The sequence below is a fragment of the Globicephala melas genome, chromosome 3 (genome assembly GCF_963455315.2).
Source record: "Globicephala melas chromosome 3, mGloMel1.2, whole genome shotgun sequence".
In the NCBI taxonomy this organism is placed as follows: domain Eukaryota; kingdom Metazoa; phylum Chordata; class Mammalia; order Artiodactyla; family Delphinidae; genus Globicephala; species Globicephala melas.
Genome location: NC_083316.1, coordinates 116247657 through 116261538, shown reverse-complemented (window position 1 = coordinate 116261538; position 13882 = coordinate 116247657). Strand labels below are relative to the sequence as shown.

General features: G+C 44.9%; 1 protein-coding gene across 7 annotated transcripts in view; it reads right to left on the bottom strand.

Moving 5' to 3' along the window:
- Positions 1 to 13882, bottom strand: part of PSD2 (pleckstrin and Sec7 domain containing 2) — a 67146-nt gene that overhangs the window by 9599 nt on the left and 43665 nt on the right. For 4 of the 7 annotated variants that reach the window (XR_009563466.1, XM_060296284.1, XM_060296282.1 and 1 more), the window contains 6 exons: positions 4437 to 4527; positions 3306 to 3349; positions 2036 to 2226; positions 1794 to 1864; positions 1206 to 1363; positions 157 to 301 (listed from right to left, as the gene is read on the bottom strand). Coding sequence is in view for 6 of the 7 variants with exons in the window: in XM_060296284.1 (XP_060152267.1) it covers positions 157 to 301; positions 1206 to 1363; positions 1794 to 1864; positions 2036 to 2226; positions 3306 to 3349; positions 4437 to 4527 (700 nt within the window). In the remaining variant the exon portion in view is untranslated. Of the gene's footprint in view, positions 1 to 156; positions 302 to 1205; positions 1364 to 1793; positions 1865 to 2035; positions 2227 to 3305; positions 3350 to 4436; positions 4528 to 5080; positions 5127 to 13882 lie in introns of those variants that run through there. The other 3 variants (XM_030869442.2, XM_060296281.1, XM_060296285.1) reach the window with 3 other exon arrangements.

The following is a 13882-nucleotide window of genomic DNA, read 5'->3' as shown; positions in this document are numbered from 1 at the left end:
TGCGGTGTAGATGGAGGAGAATATCTACCCCTTCGGCTTGTCTCTCAGCCCAGGACCCGGCGCCGGCTAGGCGCTGAGGTGAGGGCTGTTGAATGGGGGGCCTGGTACCGCAGAGGCAGCCTGGGGAGGTGGTGTTGTGACCCCAGGAGCTCGTACCTGGCAGAAGCGAGTGGTGCAGGAGGGCAGCAGGGGCCGACAGAACTTCTTCATGGAGCTGACAGCAGCTGGGAAGGCGGGCGCCGAGAAGATGGCAGCCACCAGGTTGATTCTAAGGATCCAGGACAGCATTTCTTCCTTGCTCCTGGGGACAGGACGGGAGGGGAGAGCGCACTGGCTTCTCACAACAGGACGCCCTATCCCACACCCAGCCTATCCCACAGCACCAGCCTGGCACAGAGAGGGCATGAAGACCTCCGTGTAAGTGGGCAAAGGAGTGAGGGAGGATGGCAGGATGGGGGCTGGATGGGCCTGGTCACATCTGTGTAGGGAGCTCCCCTTCTGTCCCAGCTCCCAGGCAAGACCTGGATTTTCATGTGAAAATAAAGCTGCCCAGCCAGGTTCAGAGCTAACAGCCTGGAGCTAATGAGTGTGAGACCAGCAGGGGACTGTTAGAGGCAGCTGGGCAACTGGTCACCCCCACTCGGCCATCTCGTCCCTGCCCCACTACCTGGCCCGGCACGTCCACTCCTGTCCTGAGAGCTCACTTACCAGCCTCCCCCCTTTTAAGCTCATCTGACACATGAAACCCCAATCTCAAGTCACAGGAGGATGGAGTGCAGGGGAGTGGAAAGAAGGTCTTACGGAGAAACTGTAGGGTGAGTCTTTTGCACCCATCCCCCCGACTTTAAGTGGAGGATGATACAGATCCCATCTGCCCTGTATTTAGGGACTTCAGTGCACATCAGAATCACCTAGAGGGCTTGTTAAAACACAATTGCTGGCCCATCCCCAGCGTTTTTGATTCAGGAGGTCTAAGGTGGGACCAGAGAAACTGCATTTCTAACAGGTTTTTCAGGCGATGCTGAGGGGACCACACTTGAGAACCAGTGCTCATGGGGAGGGACCCAAGCTGTTTACGGATACACTCACTCTCATGGCTGCTGTGCAGGGGAAGCTAAGGGCGCCTCCCCTGAGGTGGACGAGACGAGGGGATGGGGCGGTCCTGAGCCCAGGGTGGGAGCGAGGGTGCTCCCACTCCTACTTACGGTGCCTGGAAGAGGAAGACCCTCCAGTCGGCTGTCTTCAGCTTCAGCACATTGGACTTCTTGCTGTAGTCGGAGGCCCTGGTGGCCAGAGCATGGTGCACACGAATGGCGTTCTTCAAGTCGCCCTCAGACAGGGCTTTGTCAGGCCTGTACTCATCCTGGAAAGGGCAGGTAGGGGTTGGGCAAGCCTCTGTCATCACCAGGCTCTGGCTTACCGACCCGTACTTCCTCCACCCTCACTGTCCCTCCCTTTTGCTCTCCTTCTCTCTGTCCCTGTACATCCCACCATTATTCAAGCTGCTGCCACTCTGATGCCATGCCCACCCCAACAAGACTCACCAGGCACTCCTCCCCAGTTGGTCTCAGAAGCCTGAACAGGTCTTACACTGGGTATCCTCTGAACCCCTGAACATTCAAAAGACCCCTCCCTGAAACCACCAAAGCCCTTCGTGAGCCCAAGTAAGGCCTTTGATGGGGGAGGACTCAGAATCTGCCTAAGCCCTAGGTCCTGCCCGGGACCCTCTGGACACCATAAGGCAGGAGCTGAGCTAGCCCTTTCTGGGTAAGGACTCTGGGGTAGTCTCTCACCTTCTGCAGGTACAGAATGGTCCCTTTGAGCACCGCGTAGAATTTCTTCCAGCCACGCCTCCCACGGGGCGCTGGGGAGGGGGGCACGGGTAGTGTGGCCACAACCAACCACCCCGATATCTCTTCCCTTGTGTCCCCTACACGTCTGCCTGCATGGGCATTACCAGAGGAGTGGCCAAGGGGCTGTGGACCCCCTCTGGACTAGCATCCCTCCCCATGCCCCTTCCCCGCCTGACACCCACTCCTCTTGCCATCCATGTCGGCGTGAGTCTTCCGGGTCAGCACACCATGCTTGTAGGTGGTGGCGCTGAGAGCCTGTGGGACATCCAGGAAGGGGTTGCTACCATCCAGGATCCGTGTCACCTTCTTTGTGCCTGTCCCAAACTTGTCATCCACCAGCTCAGACAGTGATTTCCTCAGCTCATCTTCATCACTAGGAAAGTACTAGGCCTGAGTACCACCTCCACGGAGGCCTCATCCCCACGTCAACATGCCCTCTCCCCACAAAACACTCCTTTGGAAGCCAGTTAGAGGTAAAGAGCAGAGATAAGGAGATTTCAGTTCCAGACCACAGGTCCAGACCTTTGTCCCCTCCCCTGAGTCTTCAATTCTGACATCTCTCCTCTGAGCTTTGATTTTTGGCCTCCAAGCTCCAATCTTCACCCTTGATCACAAAGCTGGAGACCTTACTATCTTCAGGCTTCCTTCCTTGTTTTCCTTCTCCTCTCTGAAAGCCCAGCCCCAGGGAGCAGTAATCTATGGCCAGCTTGCCCAAGCCCCAGGGACGTGGTGAGGGAGGGAAGGTCAGTAGATGAGGCCTCTGAAGTCTAGGTTCCCCAGCCTAGGAGCCCTGGTATAAGAACGCCAGCTCTCCCCAGCTGGGTTGGGGTTCCTAACAATCCCTGCCTGGGACCTCTTCATGGACCCAAAGACCCAGGCTGCCCTGGGGAGTACAGCAACTCCCCAGTGGAGTGGCAACTTTCCTCAGGAGGCTGTTAGTCTCCCCAGTCAGCAAGGTCACCACACCTCTTTCCAGAAGGCTGGGCACCTCCAGGTCTCACTGCCCTCACAGGGGAAGAAGTTAGGGGGCATTCACCTCTCCCCATTGGCAACAGCATCACCACCTCAACCTGGTCAGATTACTGGAGTCGTAAAGGGACTCATAGCTCATGCCTGCCTACCTCCCCGAGGGGAAAGAGCTCTCATCATTGGGAGTAGTGGCAATATCCCCCGAACAGAAAACCTGTTGTGAACATCATGAAACTAAACTCACAGTTCCATCTCTTCCATAGCTGTAAACATTGCACACTTTTTATCAAGACAGGAAACAAACCCAAAGGGGAACTCAACACCAGGAGCTGGCCAGCTGGCCAGGGGGCACCAGGGCCCTGGGTGGGAGAAATCAGCACCATGGAGAGTAACTGGCGTGACTTCCCGGTACCCCCAGCCACTCCCCCTCCCCCCTCCCCGTAATTCAGTCTCCCCATACCTGTGCCCATGGGCACTACTCACATGGCCCATTCCAGCTTTTCATTCTTGATGGAGTTGTAAAGGGTCTGGAAGAGGGGGAAAAAAGAGAGAGAGTTCAACGAACAGTCAAAGAAATCTCCATCTAGCAATGAGGATGCGGTGAGGGAGCATCTTCTCAGCCAGTGGGACAAAGTAGCTGTTTGATTCACACTTATTTATTGGATGGGTGAATAAATGGGGGGGGGGGGTGGATTCGTTTTTAGATGATTGGATAGACTTGAGGATGAGTGGGTGGATGGGTTGGTAGGTAGGTGAATGGGCAGGGAAATGGGTGAGTGGAAGTGGAGTGTATATAGGGGACTGTGTAGGAGTGTATGTGTGGGTGATGGGTGAATGGGTGGGTGTATGGGCAGGTGAATGATTGAGTTGCAGGGTGGGTGAGTGGATGGGAGGATGGGTAGATGGGTGGATGAGTAGACAGGGAGTAGGTGGGTGAAGGGACTGGGATTATTTGATCTTACTTACAAAAACACTCTTAAGTGCTTCCTGACAGTGAAGAACATAATTATGGTAAGAACAGCAATGGAGGCAATGTTTATTTTTTGACCTCCGGACTCACTATTCAACTGCCCACCTGATATCATCAGGTCCCCCTAACTCACTGTCTAAAACTGAACTCATCATCTACCCCCCAGAAACCTGCTCCTCTTCCTCCAAGGTGGAGAACTGACAGGGCTTGAAAGGCCAGAGTTCCTCCTTGGGCTTCAGCCTCAAAAGAAAATTAGATTCCTGGTGATGTTGAAAGAATGAGTGGGCTTTTCCCTGTGGTAATGATAATGATGGTGGTGGTGAAGGTGGTAGTGGTGATAAAGGTGGTGGTGATGGTGGCGGCAGCTGTGACAATGGGTGGCAAGTTTGAGGATTACCATGACAGCAATAATGATAGTGGAGCACTAAAAACAAATCTCACAGAGCCTACCCCTCTGCCTAACTCAGGGAACACATAACAGTCACATGTTGAGCTGGATGGTCTCTACCTCTGTCCCAAAGTCATCACGACCCTGACCCCAGAATTAGGAATCTGGACCATCAGGATTTAGTGGGCAGAAACCTCTCTCCTCTCCACCCACCCTGGACACAGCTGGGGCCATGGGGACCCTTAGCAATTTATACCTTCAGCAGGTCTTTGGCAAAGTCTTGTCCGTCATTCAGCTGGTCCAAGTTGGCAATGAATTGCTGGCAGGACATCTTCTTGCCAATGTTCTGTAATGGAGAAATGGTTCTGCCTGAGAGTAGGGATGGTGGTTGGTGTGGTCCCCACACCCTGCCCTGCCCGGCCAGAAGGGATGAGGCAGCATCAAGGGCAGTAATGAAAAAAGACTGCCTGGATTTCCCTTTGTCTCCCAAGAGTTTACAAAACTCTTTTTCACATTCAAGATTCTATTTGATCCTCAAGCGTCATGAGAGGTCGGGGTTCTCCTCAAACCCGGATGAAGGAGTCAGGTTAGATGATGTATTGTAATAGCTGACATTTGCCGGGTGCCTAGCATGTTCCAGGTATTGTACTCAACATGCATTATCTTATTTCCTTCTCACAACAAAGAGAAGGTGAGGTGGGTGTTATTATTATCCCCACTTGACAGGTAAGGAAACTGAGGTGCAGGAAGGTGAAGTGACGTGCCCATGATCACACAGCAAGGAAGTAGAAGGGCTGAGTGTGTCTGACACCAAAGCCCGTGCTCTCACCCGCTACTCCATGGTTAACTCTCCCAAGGTCACACAGCACCAGGACTTGAACCCAGGCCTCTTGGCTCCTGAGCAGAAGCTCTGTGTATTCCGTCACAACTGTCTCACCCTCTCACCTGTACAGAGGGGCGGCAAGACCTCCAAGAGGTAGGTGAAGTGAGGGAGAGTTTGGTCTTAAGAGAATCAAAAATCAATTTCCACCAACACACATGGGTACCCCACGCTGAGCTGCACTGGGACCAAGGGAGCCCAAGCAGATGGTTTCACTCCAGGAAGCACAAACAGACAAAGAGCTGGGAATGAGTGTACCCCAAAGTTCTGCCTTCGTTTTTTAACCAATGATTAGAAGAGGGGCTCCAGCCCTCCAAACCCAACACCTGATGTGCATACTTTCAGACCTGCAGTGTCCACATTTGAGGAAACGCTGGTGGCCCTTCACCTTTGAGAAGACAAAGACCCTTGAACACTAGATATTTACTGGTGTAGGATTTTGTGGATTTAGGTTTGCTATAAGGCAGTGGTTCCCAAGATTCACCTACAGATGGGAATAGGAATTCCCCCCAGGAAAGGATTTCATAATCAAATAAGTTTATATGTTTCAGAGTTTTTAATGTGCTTCTGTGTGTTAAGAGCCTCCAAGGAGAGGATTCCACGTACAGTGTCTCAAATTTATTGACCTTGGCACCATTTAGCAAAGATTCTATTAACATCATGTGGGACATTCACACACCACAGAAAATAATTCAGAAAACAATGATAGAAAGCTTTATAAGTAGCTGGCAAGCAAGAATTTTCTATACCTTTCCCAAAGGGTTAAGGAGAAATGACCTATGTGTGCCTTAATATAGTATGTTTCATAAGTCTATGTGTATATTTTACATGTACATATATGTATTATGTATACATGTATATAGTCATTTATGTGTACATTCGTAATTGAGGAGTATGAGGGTAATGTTGATAATACTGCCTGAGTTCCACAAACACTGAACATTCCCCAGCCATCAGTCAGGGGTGCAAAATCAAAAGATAACCAGGCAAGATTTCCAATCCTAGTAATGACAGACTATCTTATTGCAGATGAACCTTCCCATCAGAAACAACTGCTGGTCAAAATATTAATAAAACGTCTATGTGAAGACACTGGAGAAATATAAGAGCAATGAGGACTTCAAGGCTAAAGGTCCTGCAAATAAGGGAAACATGAGGTGGTGAGGCTGACTAGGAGCAGCTTTCCTCTTTGAAGCATTTGTCAATTCTCAAGCAGCGGCCAAAAGGGTGAGCAACTGAGTGGTCAATAGGACTAGAGAACAAAAATTGGAATTCAGGGCCCACCAAGGACAAGGGGCCCTGGGAAACACTCTGGTCATACTTTAGCAAAACATCTGAAATTAAGAAAGGAAGGAAATTCTTCAGACAGAAGGAAAGTTATCTCAGATGGAAGCATGGAGAAGCAGAAAGGAATGACGAGCAACAAAAAGGGTGGCTAAGTCTAAATGAATATTGACTGTGCAAAATAACAATAATAACGTTTTCTGGGGAATAAAATATAGAAAGATATAATATTTAAAAGGATGATAACAGTAGTATGTAAGTTGAGAAGACAAATAAATTAAGTTGAGGCATTTTAAGGTTATTTCATTTCCCAGGATGTGGTAAAAAGTACTTTAATAAGTCAGGGAGGCATATTGCAAACCACAAAAAGAATTCTAAAAGAATTCACAACTAACAAGCTAATGGGGGAAATGGAATTCTAAAAAATACTTAAATAATCCAAAAGTAGGCAAGAAAGGAGGGAAAAAAAAGCAATATAGACCAGATGAGTCAAAGAGAAAACAAAGAGTAACCTGGTATGTTTGAACTCAAATATATAAGTAATTCATTAAATGGTACAATTAAAAGGCAAAGATGAATAGACACCTCTTAAATATAAAGGGACAGAAATCTTGGAAAAAGGATAGAAAAAAGATATACATGCAAGCACCAGCAAAAGAATTCCAGTATAACTACACTAATAACTGACAAAATAGACTTAAAGGCAAGAAGCATTACTAGAAACAGAGACATCTCATAATGATAAAAGGGTCAATCTACCAGAAGATATAAGCATCCTAAATTTGTATGCACCTAATAACACAGTCTCAAAAAATAAAAGACAGGGGCTTCCCTGGTGGCGCAGTGGTTGAGAGTCCGCCTGCCGATGCAAGGGACACGGGTTCGTGCCCCAGTCTGGGAAGATCCCACATGCCGCGGAGCGGCTGGGCCTGTGAGCCATGGCCACTGAGCCTGCGCGTCCAGAGCCTGTGCTCCGCAACGGGAGAGGCCACAACAGTGAGAGGGCTGCATACCGAAAAAAACAAAAATAAAAGACAAAAATTGACAGAACTAAAAAGAGAAAGACATTCACAATCTTGGTTGGAGATTTTAACACTGCTTTCTCAGTAACAAGAAGAACAAAAATACTAAGCAATTAATTTGTTAATAACAATCAATTAATTAATGCCAACAAATTAGAAAACCTAGATAAAATAAACAAATTCCTAGAAACACACAAACTACCAAAACTGGCTCAAGCAAAAATAGGAAATCTGAATAGACCTAAAAAGAAGTAGAGATTCAATCAGTAATCAAAAACCGCACAAAAGAAAAGTCTAAGACCAGATGGCTTCACCAGTGAAGTTTACCAAACATTTAAAGAAAAATTAACACCAATACTTCTTAAGCTCTACCCAAAAATTGAAAAAGAGGGAACACTTCCTAACTCATTCTATAAGGCCAGCATTACCTTGATACCAAAACCAGACAAAGAAATCACAAGAAAATAAAACTATAGAACAGTATCCCCTATAAATATAAATGTAAAAACCCTCAAAAAAACACTAGCAAACAGCAGCATATTAAAAGGATTATGGACTTCCCTAGTGGCCCAGTGGTTAAGAATCCACCTGCCAATGCAGGGGACACGGGTTCGAGCCCTGTTCCAGGAAGATCCCACATACCGCGGAGCAACTAAGCCTGTGCACCACAACTACTGAGCCTGCACTCTAGAGCCCGCAAGGCACAACTACTGAGCCCACGTGCCACAACTATTGAAGCCTGTGCACCTAGAGCACATGCTCCGCAACAAGAGAAGCCGCCACAATGAGAAGCTTACACACCGCAACAAAAAGCAGCCCCCACTCACCACAACTAGAGAAAGCCTGCGCGCAGCAACGAAGACCCAATACAGCCAAAAGTAAAAAAATAAATAAATTTATTTTTAAAAAAAGGATTATAGGGGCTTCCCTGGTGGCACAGTGGCTGAGAATCTGCCTGCTAATGCAGGGGACACGGGTTCGAGCCCTGGTCTAGGAGGATCCCACATGCCGCAGAGCAACTAGGCCCGTGAGCCACAACTACTGAGGCTGCGCATCTGGAGCCTGTGCTCTGCAACAAGAGAGGCCGCGACAGTGAGAGGCCCGCGCACCGCGATGAAGAGCGGCCCCCGCTTGCCACAACTAGAGAAAGCCCTCGCACAGAAACGAAGACGCAACACAGCAAAAATAAATAAATTATTTAATAAACTCCTACCCCCAACATCTAAAACATAATAATAATAAATAAAATAGTTGGGTGGGAAGATATCACTCTAAATAAATAAATAAATAAATAAAGGATTATATATCATGACCAAGTGGAATGCATCCCAGGAACGCAAGGGTAGTTCAACATATAAAAATCTATTAACAGGGGCTTCCCTGGTGGCGCAGTGGTTGGGAGTCCTCCTGCCAATGCAGGGGACATGGGTTCAGGCCCTGGTCTGGGAGGATCCCACATGCCGCGGAGTGACTAAGCCTGTGCACCACAATTACTGGGCCTGCGCTCTAGAGCCCGTGAGCCACAAGTACTAAAGCCCATGCACCTAGAGCCCGTGCTCCCCAGCAAGAGAAGCCACCTCAATAAGCCCGCTCACCTCAACGAAAGAAAGCCCACGCATAGCAACAAAGACCCAATGCAGCCAAAAATAAATAAATTTTTTAAAAAATCTATTAACATAATACAGCACATTAATAGAAAGAAGGGGGGTAAAACACATGATCATTTCCATTGGTGCAGAAAAAGCATTTGGCAAGATTCAACACTTCTTTCATGGAAAAAACACTCAACAAACTAGGAATAGAAGAGAACTTCCTCAATGTGATAAAAGGCATTTATGAAAAACCCACAGCTAACATCACACACTCTGGTGAAAGACGGAAAGCTTTCCCCCTAAGATCAGGAAAAGGCAAGAATACCCATTTCCCCCATTTCTATTCAACATTGTACCAGAAGTTCTAGCCAGAGCAATTAGACAAGAAAAATAAAAGTTCCCCAAATTAGAAAGAAAGAAGTGAAATTATCTCTATTCACAGATGAAATGATCTCATATACAGAAAATCCTAAAGAACCCACCAAAAAACTATTAGAGCTAATACACAAGTTCAGTAAAGTTGCAAGATATAAGATCAACATATAAAATCAATTACATTTCTATATGTTAGTAATGAACAATCATAAAATGAAATTAAGAAAAAAATTCCATTTACAGTAGCATCAAAAGGAATAAAGTACTCAGAAACAAATTTAACCAAGGAGGTGAAAGACTTGTACATTGAGAACTAAAAAAGGTTGCTGAAAGAAATTAATGACATAAATAAATATAAAAACATCCTGTGTTCATGGACTGGAAGACTTAATATAGTTAAGATGGTAATACTTCACAAATTGATCTACAGATTCAATACAATTTCTATCAAAATCCCAATGGCCTTTTCTGCAGAAATGTAAAAGCTTATCCTCAAATCCATATGGAATTGTAAGGGATCCCAATAGCCAAAACAATCTTGGAAAAGAACACTTTCTGATTTCAAAACTTACTACAGAGCTAGACTAATCAAAACAGTGGGACACTGGCATGAGAATAGATATATACATCAGTGGCATAGAATTAAGACTCCAGAAATAAACCCATACATCTATGGTCAATTGCATTTTTTAACTGAGTAAATCTGACATGTAACGTTGTGTAAGTTTAAGGTGTATACTGTGTTACTTTATTTTTCTGTTGTTGGTGTTTTTTGCGGTGGGGCCACACCATGCAGCATGTCGGATCTTAGTTCCCTGACCAAGGATCAAACCCATGACCCCAGCATTGGGAGCATGGAGTCTTAATCACTGGACCACCAGGGAAGTCCCTACACTGTGTTACTTCGATACATTTATAAATTGTAATGCTATGATCAACTGATTTTTGACAAGTGTACCAAGACCATCCAATGGGGAAAGAATAGTCTCTCCAACAAATGGTGCTGGGACAAATGTGCTGGGAAATTTGAATATCCACAGCAAAAGAATGAAGTTGGACCCTTATCTCACACCATATACAAAAAGTAACTCAAAATGGATCAAAGATCTAACATAAGAGCCAACACTATAAAACTCTTTGAAGAAAACATAGGGCTAAATCTTCATGACCTTGTATTTAGCAATGCTTTCTTAGATATGACACCAAAAGCACAAGCAACAGAAGAAAAAATAGATAAACTGGATTGCATCAAAATTTAAAACTTTTGTGCCCCAAAAGACACTACTGAGAGAATGAAAAGACAATCTAAAAAAGGGAAAATTTTTTCTAACCATATATCTGATAAGAGTATAGTATTTAGAATAAATAAAGAACTCTTACAACTCAACAACAAAAACACAAGCAATCCAATTAAAGAAAAGCAAAAGATTTAAATAGACATTTCTCCAAAGAAGATATACAAATGATCAATAAGCATATGAAAAGATGCTCAAGATTACTAATCATTAGGTAAATGCAGATTAAAACTATAATAAGATATAACTTGGCTATTATCAAAAAGCAGAAAATAACAAATGTTGGTAAGGAGGTAGAGAAACTGGAAACTTTGTGCACTGCTGGTGTGAATGTAAAATGGTGCAATCATTATGGAAAACAGCATGGTTGTTTCTCAAAAAGTGAAAAATAACATCACCATATGATCCAGCAATACTACTTCTGGGTATATGCCGAAAAGAATTAAAAGCAGAGTCTCAAAGAAATATTTGCACACCCATGCTCATAGCAGCACTATTCACAGTAGCCAAATGATGCAAGCAGCCCAAATGTCCATGAGCAGATGAAAGGATACACAACATGTGGTATATACATACAGTGTAATAGTATTCAGCCTTAAAAAGGAAGAAAATTCTGATGCATGCTACAACATGGATGAACCTTGAGGATATTATGCTAAGTGACATAAGCCAGCCACAGAAACAAATTCTGTGTGATTCCACTTATATGAGGTATGTAGAGTAGTAAAATTCACAAAGACAAAAAGTAGAATGGTGGTTGCCAAGGGCTGGGGGGCAGGGAATGGGGAGTTGTTCAATGGATACAGAGTTTCAGTTTGAGAAGATGAAAAAGTTCTGAAGACTGGTTGCACAACAATGTGAATAGACTTAATACTACTGACCTATACATATAAAAATGGTGAGGATGGTAAATTTTACGTAATGCATATTTTACCACAATTTTTAATTTTTTTTTCAACCTTAAATAAAAATTATAAAATCCCCCCAAATGGGCAAAGTATCAATACCTGAATAGACAGTTCACCAGAGAAGATATACAAATGGCCACAAGCACATGAAAATATGCTCAATATCATTAGTCACTAGGGAGATGCAGATTAAAACCAAAATGAGATACCCCTTCATACCCACTAGAACAGCTATCATTAAAAAAGAAAAGAAAGAAAGAAAAGAAAAGAAGTGTTGGCAAGGAGGTGAATACATTGAAACCCTTATACATTACTAGCGGGAATTTTAAATGGTTTAGCCACTATGGAAAATAGTTTCACAGTTTCTCAAAAAGTTAAACACAGAATTACCATAAGATGCAGCTGGTCTACTCCTAGGAATTGAAAACAGGTGTTCAAACAAAAACTTGTACACAAATGTTCAGAGTAACACTATTCACAATATCGAAATGGTGAAAACAATCCAAACATTCACTATAAGACAAATGGATACACAAAATGTGGTATATCCATTCAATGGAATATTATTCGGCCATAAAAACAAATGAAATTATGACACATGCTATGACATGGATGAACCTTGGAAACATTACACTGAGTGAAAGAAGCCAGATACAAAAGGCTACATACTATATGATTCCATCCACATTAAATATCCAGAATAGCAAATCCATAGAGACAGAAAACAAATTAGTGGTTGCCAGGGGCTGGAGGAAGAAGAGAATGGGGAGTGACTGCAAATGGGTATGGGGTTTCCTCTTGGGGTGATGAAAAAGTTCTGGAACAAGAGAGTGGTGATGGTTGCACACCGTGTGAATGTACTTAATTCCACTGAATTGTACACCTCAAGCTGGATAAAATGGTAAATTTATGTCTTGTATATTTTACCATAATAAAAAAAGCATTAAGGATATACAAGATTTTTACAACACAGTTAAGAGACTTGACCTTATCAACACATAGAACATTACAACCAACAACTGCAGAATACACTTTCATCTACTAAAATCAATCTCTCTCTGGATGGGAAAGTAAGATAATCAACTGCAAAAAAGTGAAATCGTATTGGGTAAATTACCTGATTTAAAATAAAATAACAACAATAACCAGGCAAAAAGACATGTACCAGAAAAGAAAAAGAAAGAGAGAAGGGAAAGGAAGGGAAGGGAAGGAAGAAAGGGAGAAAGAGAAAGGAAGGAAGGAAGGGAAAAGAAAGAAAGAAAGAAAGGAGAGAAGGAAGGAAGGAAGGAAGGAAGGAAGGAAGGAAGGAAGGAAGAAAGAAAGAAAGAAAGAAAGAAAGAAAGAAAGAAAGAAAGAAAGAAAGAAAGAAAGAAAGAAAGAGGAAGGAAGGAAGGGAGGGAGGGAGGGAGAGAAAAAGGGAAAGAGAGAAGGAAAAGACGTGTGTCCAGAAACTCCAAAGGCGAACTGACATGGATAATTTGGGGCCTCCAAGTTCCCAGTTCCTCCCTTCCTCCCACTACCATTTGGATCAAAAGGGCCTCCCTGCTGCCTTGACCCTCAAAACTGTTCCCACAGCCTCTGTCTCCAATCAGAAAAGAGTTATGGTTGGCCTGGCCACAGCCCCATTCCAAGGTCTTTTCCACTGGTCTGGCATGACCTGCCTGCACAGCCCAGGGGTCAGAACAATCCCAGCCTGTCTTTAAGTCTCCCCCCAAGAGCAGAATCAGACAGGCCAAGAAGAAAGAAAGTAGATGTCATCCTTCAGGGCAAGGAGAGGGGCCAACTGAAAGTCCCATGGGCAGGGAAACCCTCATCACTATTTGCAAATCTAGACTAAACCTGAGTTGTACTCAGTGCTCCTTTAAAGTTTTTCTATGATGCTCAGATGGCTCTCAGATGCCATCTGAGAATGGGCAGGACCCCCCGCCCCCAGTCTTCAGAATAGTATCCCAACCCCTGCATCTGTCCAGTCCTCCACCATCCAGCACCAACCCACCTCCCCAGCACTCCCACTGCTAACCTTCAGGCAACCCAAGTTTGAGAGAAATTAAGCTTTTCTTGAAAAACAACTTATCTTTGTTTCAGCTTGAAAGCTCATGGCACAGCTTCTCCCATCCATCTCCTACCCCCTCTACTGGCCTCAGCCTAGATGCTTCTCCCTCCCTCACCCCAGCGTTCACTCCATTAACCAGTGCTAGTGACTGCACATCCAAAACACATTTTTAATACCTCTCCTTGTCTCCATCTCCAATTCTAACCCAAGCTCCCACCTTCTCTTGTCTGGAGGTTAAAATCACCCTCCTCTGGGCTTCCCTGGTGGCGCAGTGGTTGAGAGTCCGCCTGCCG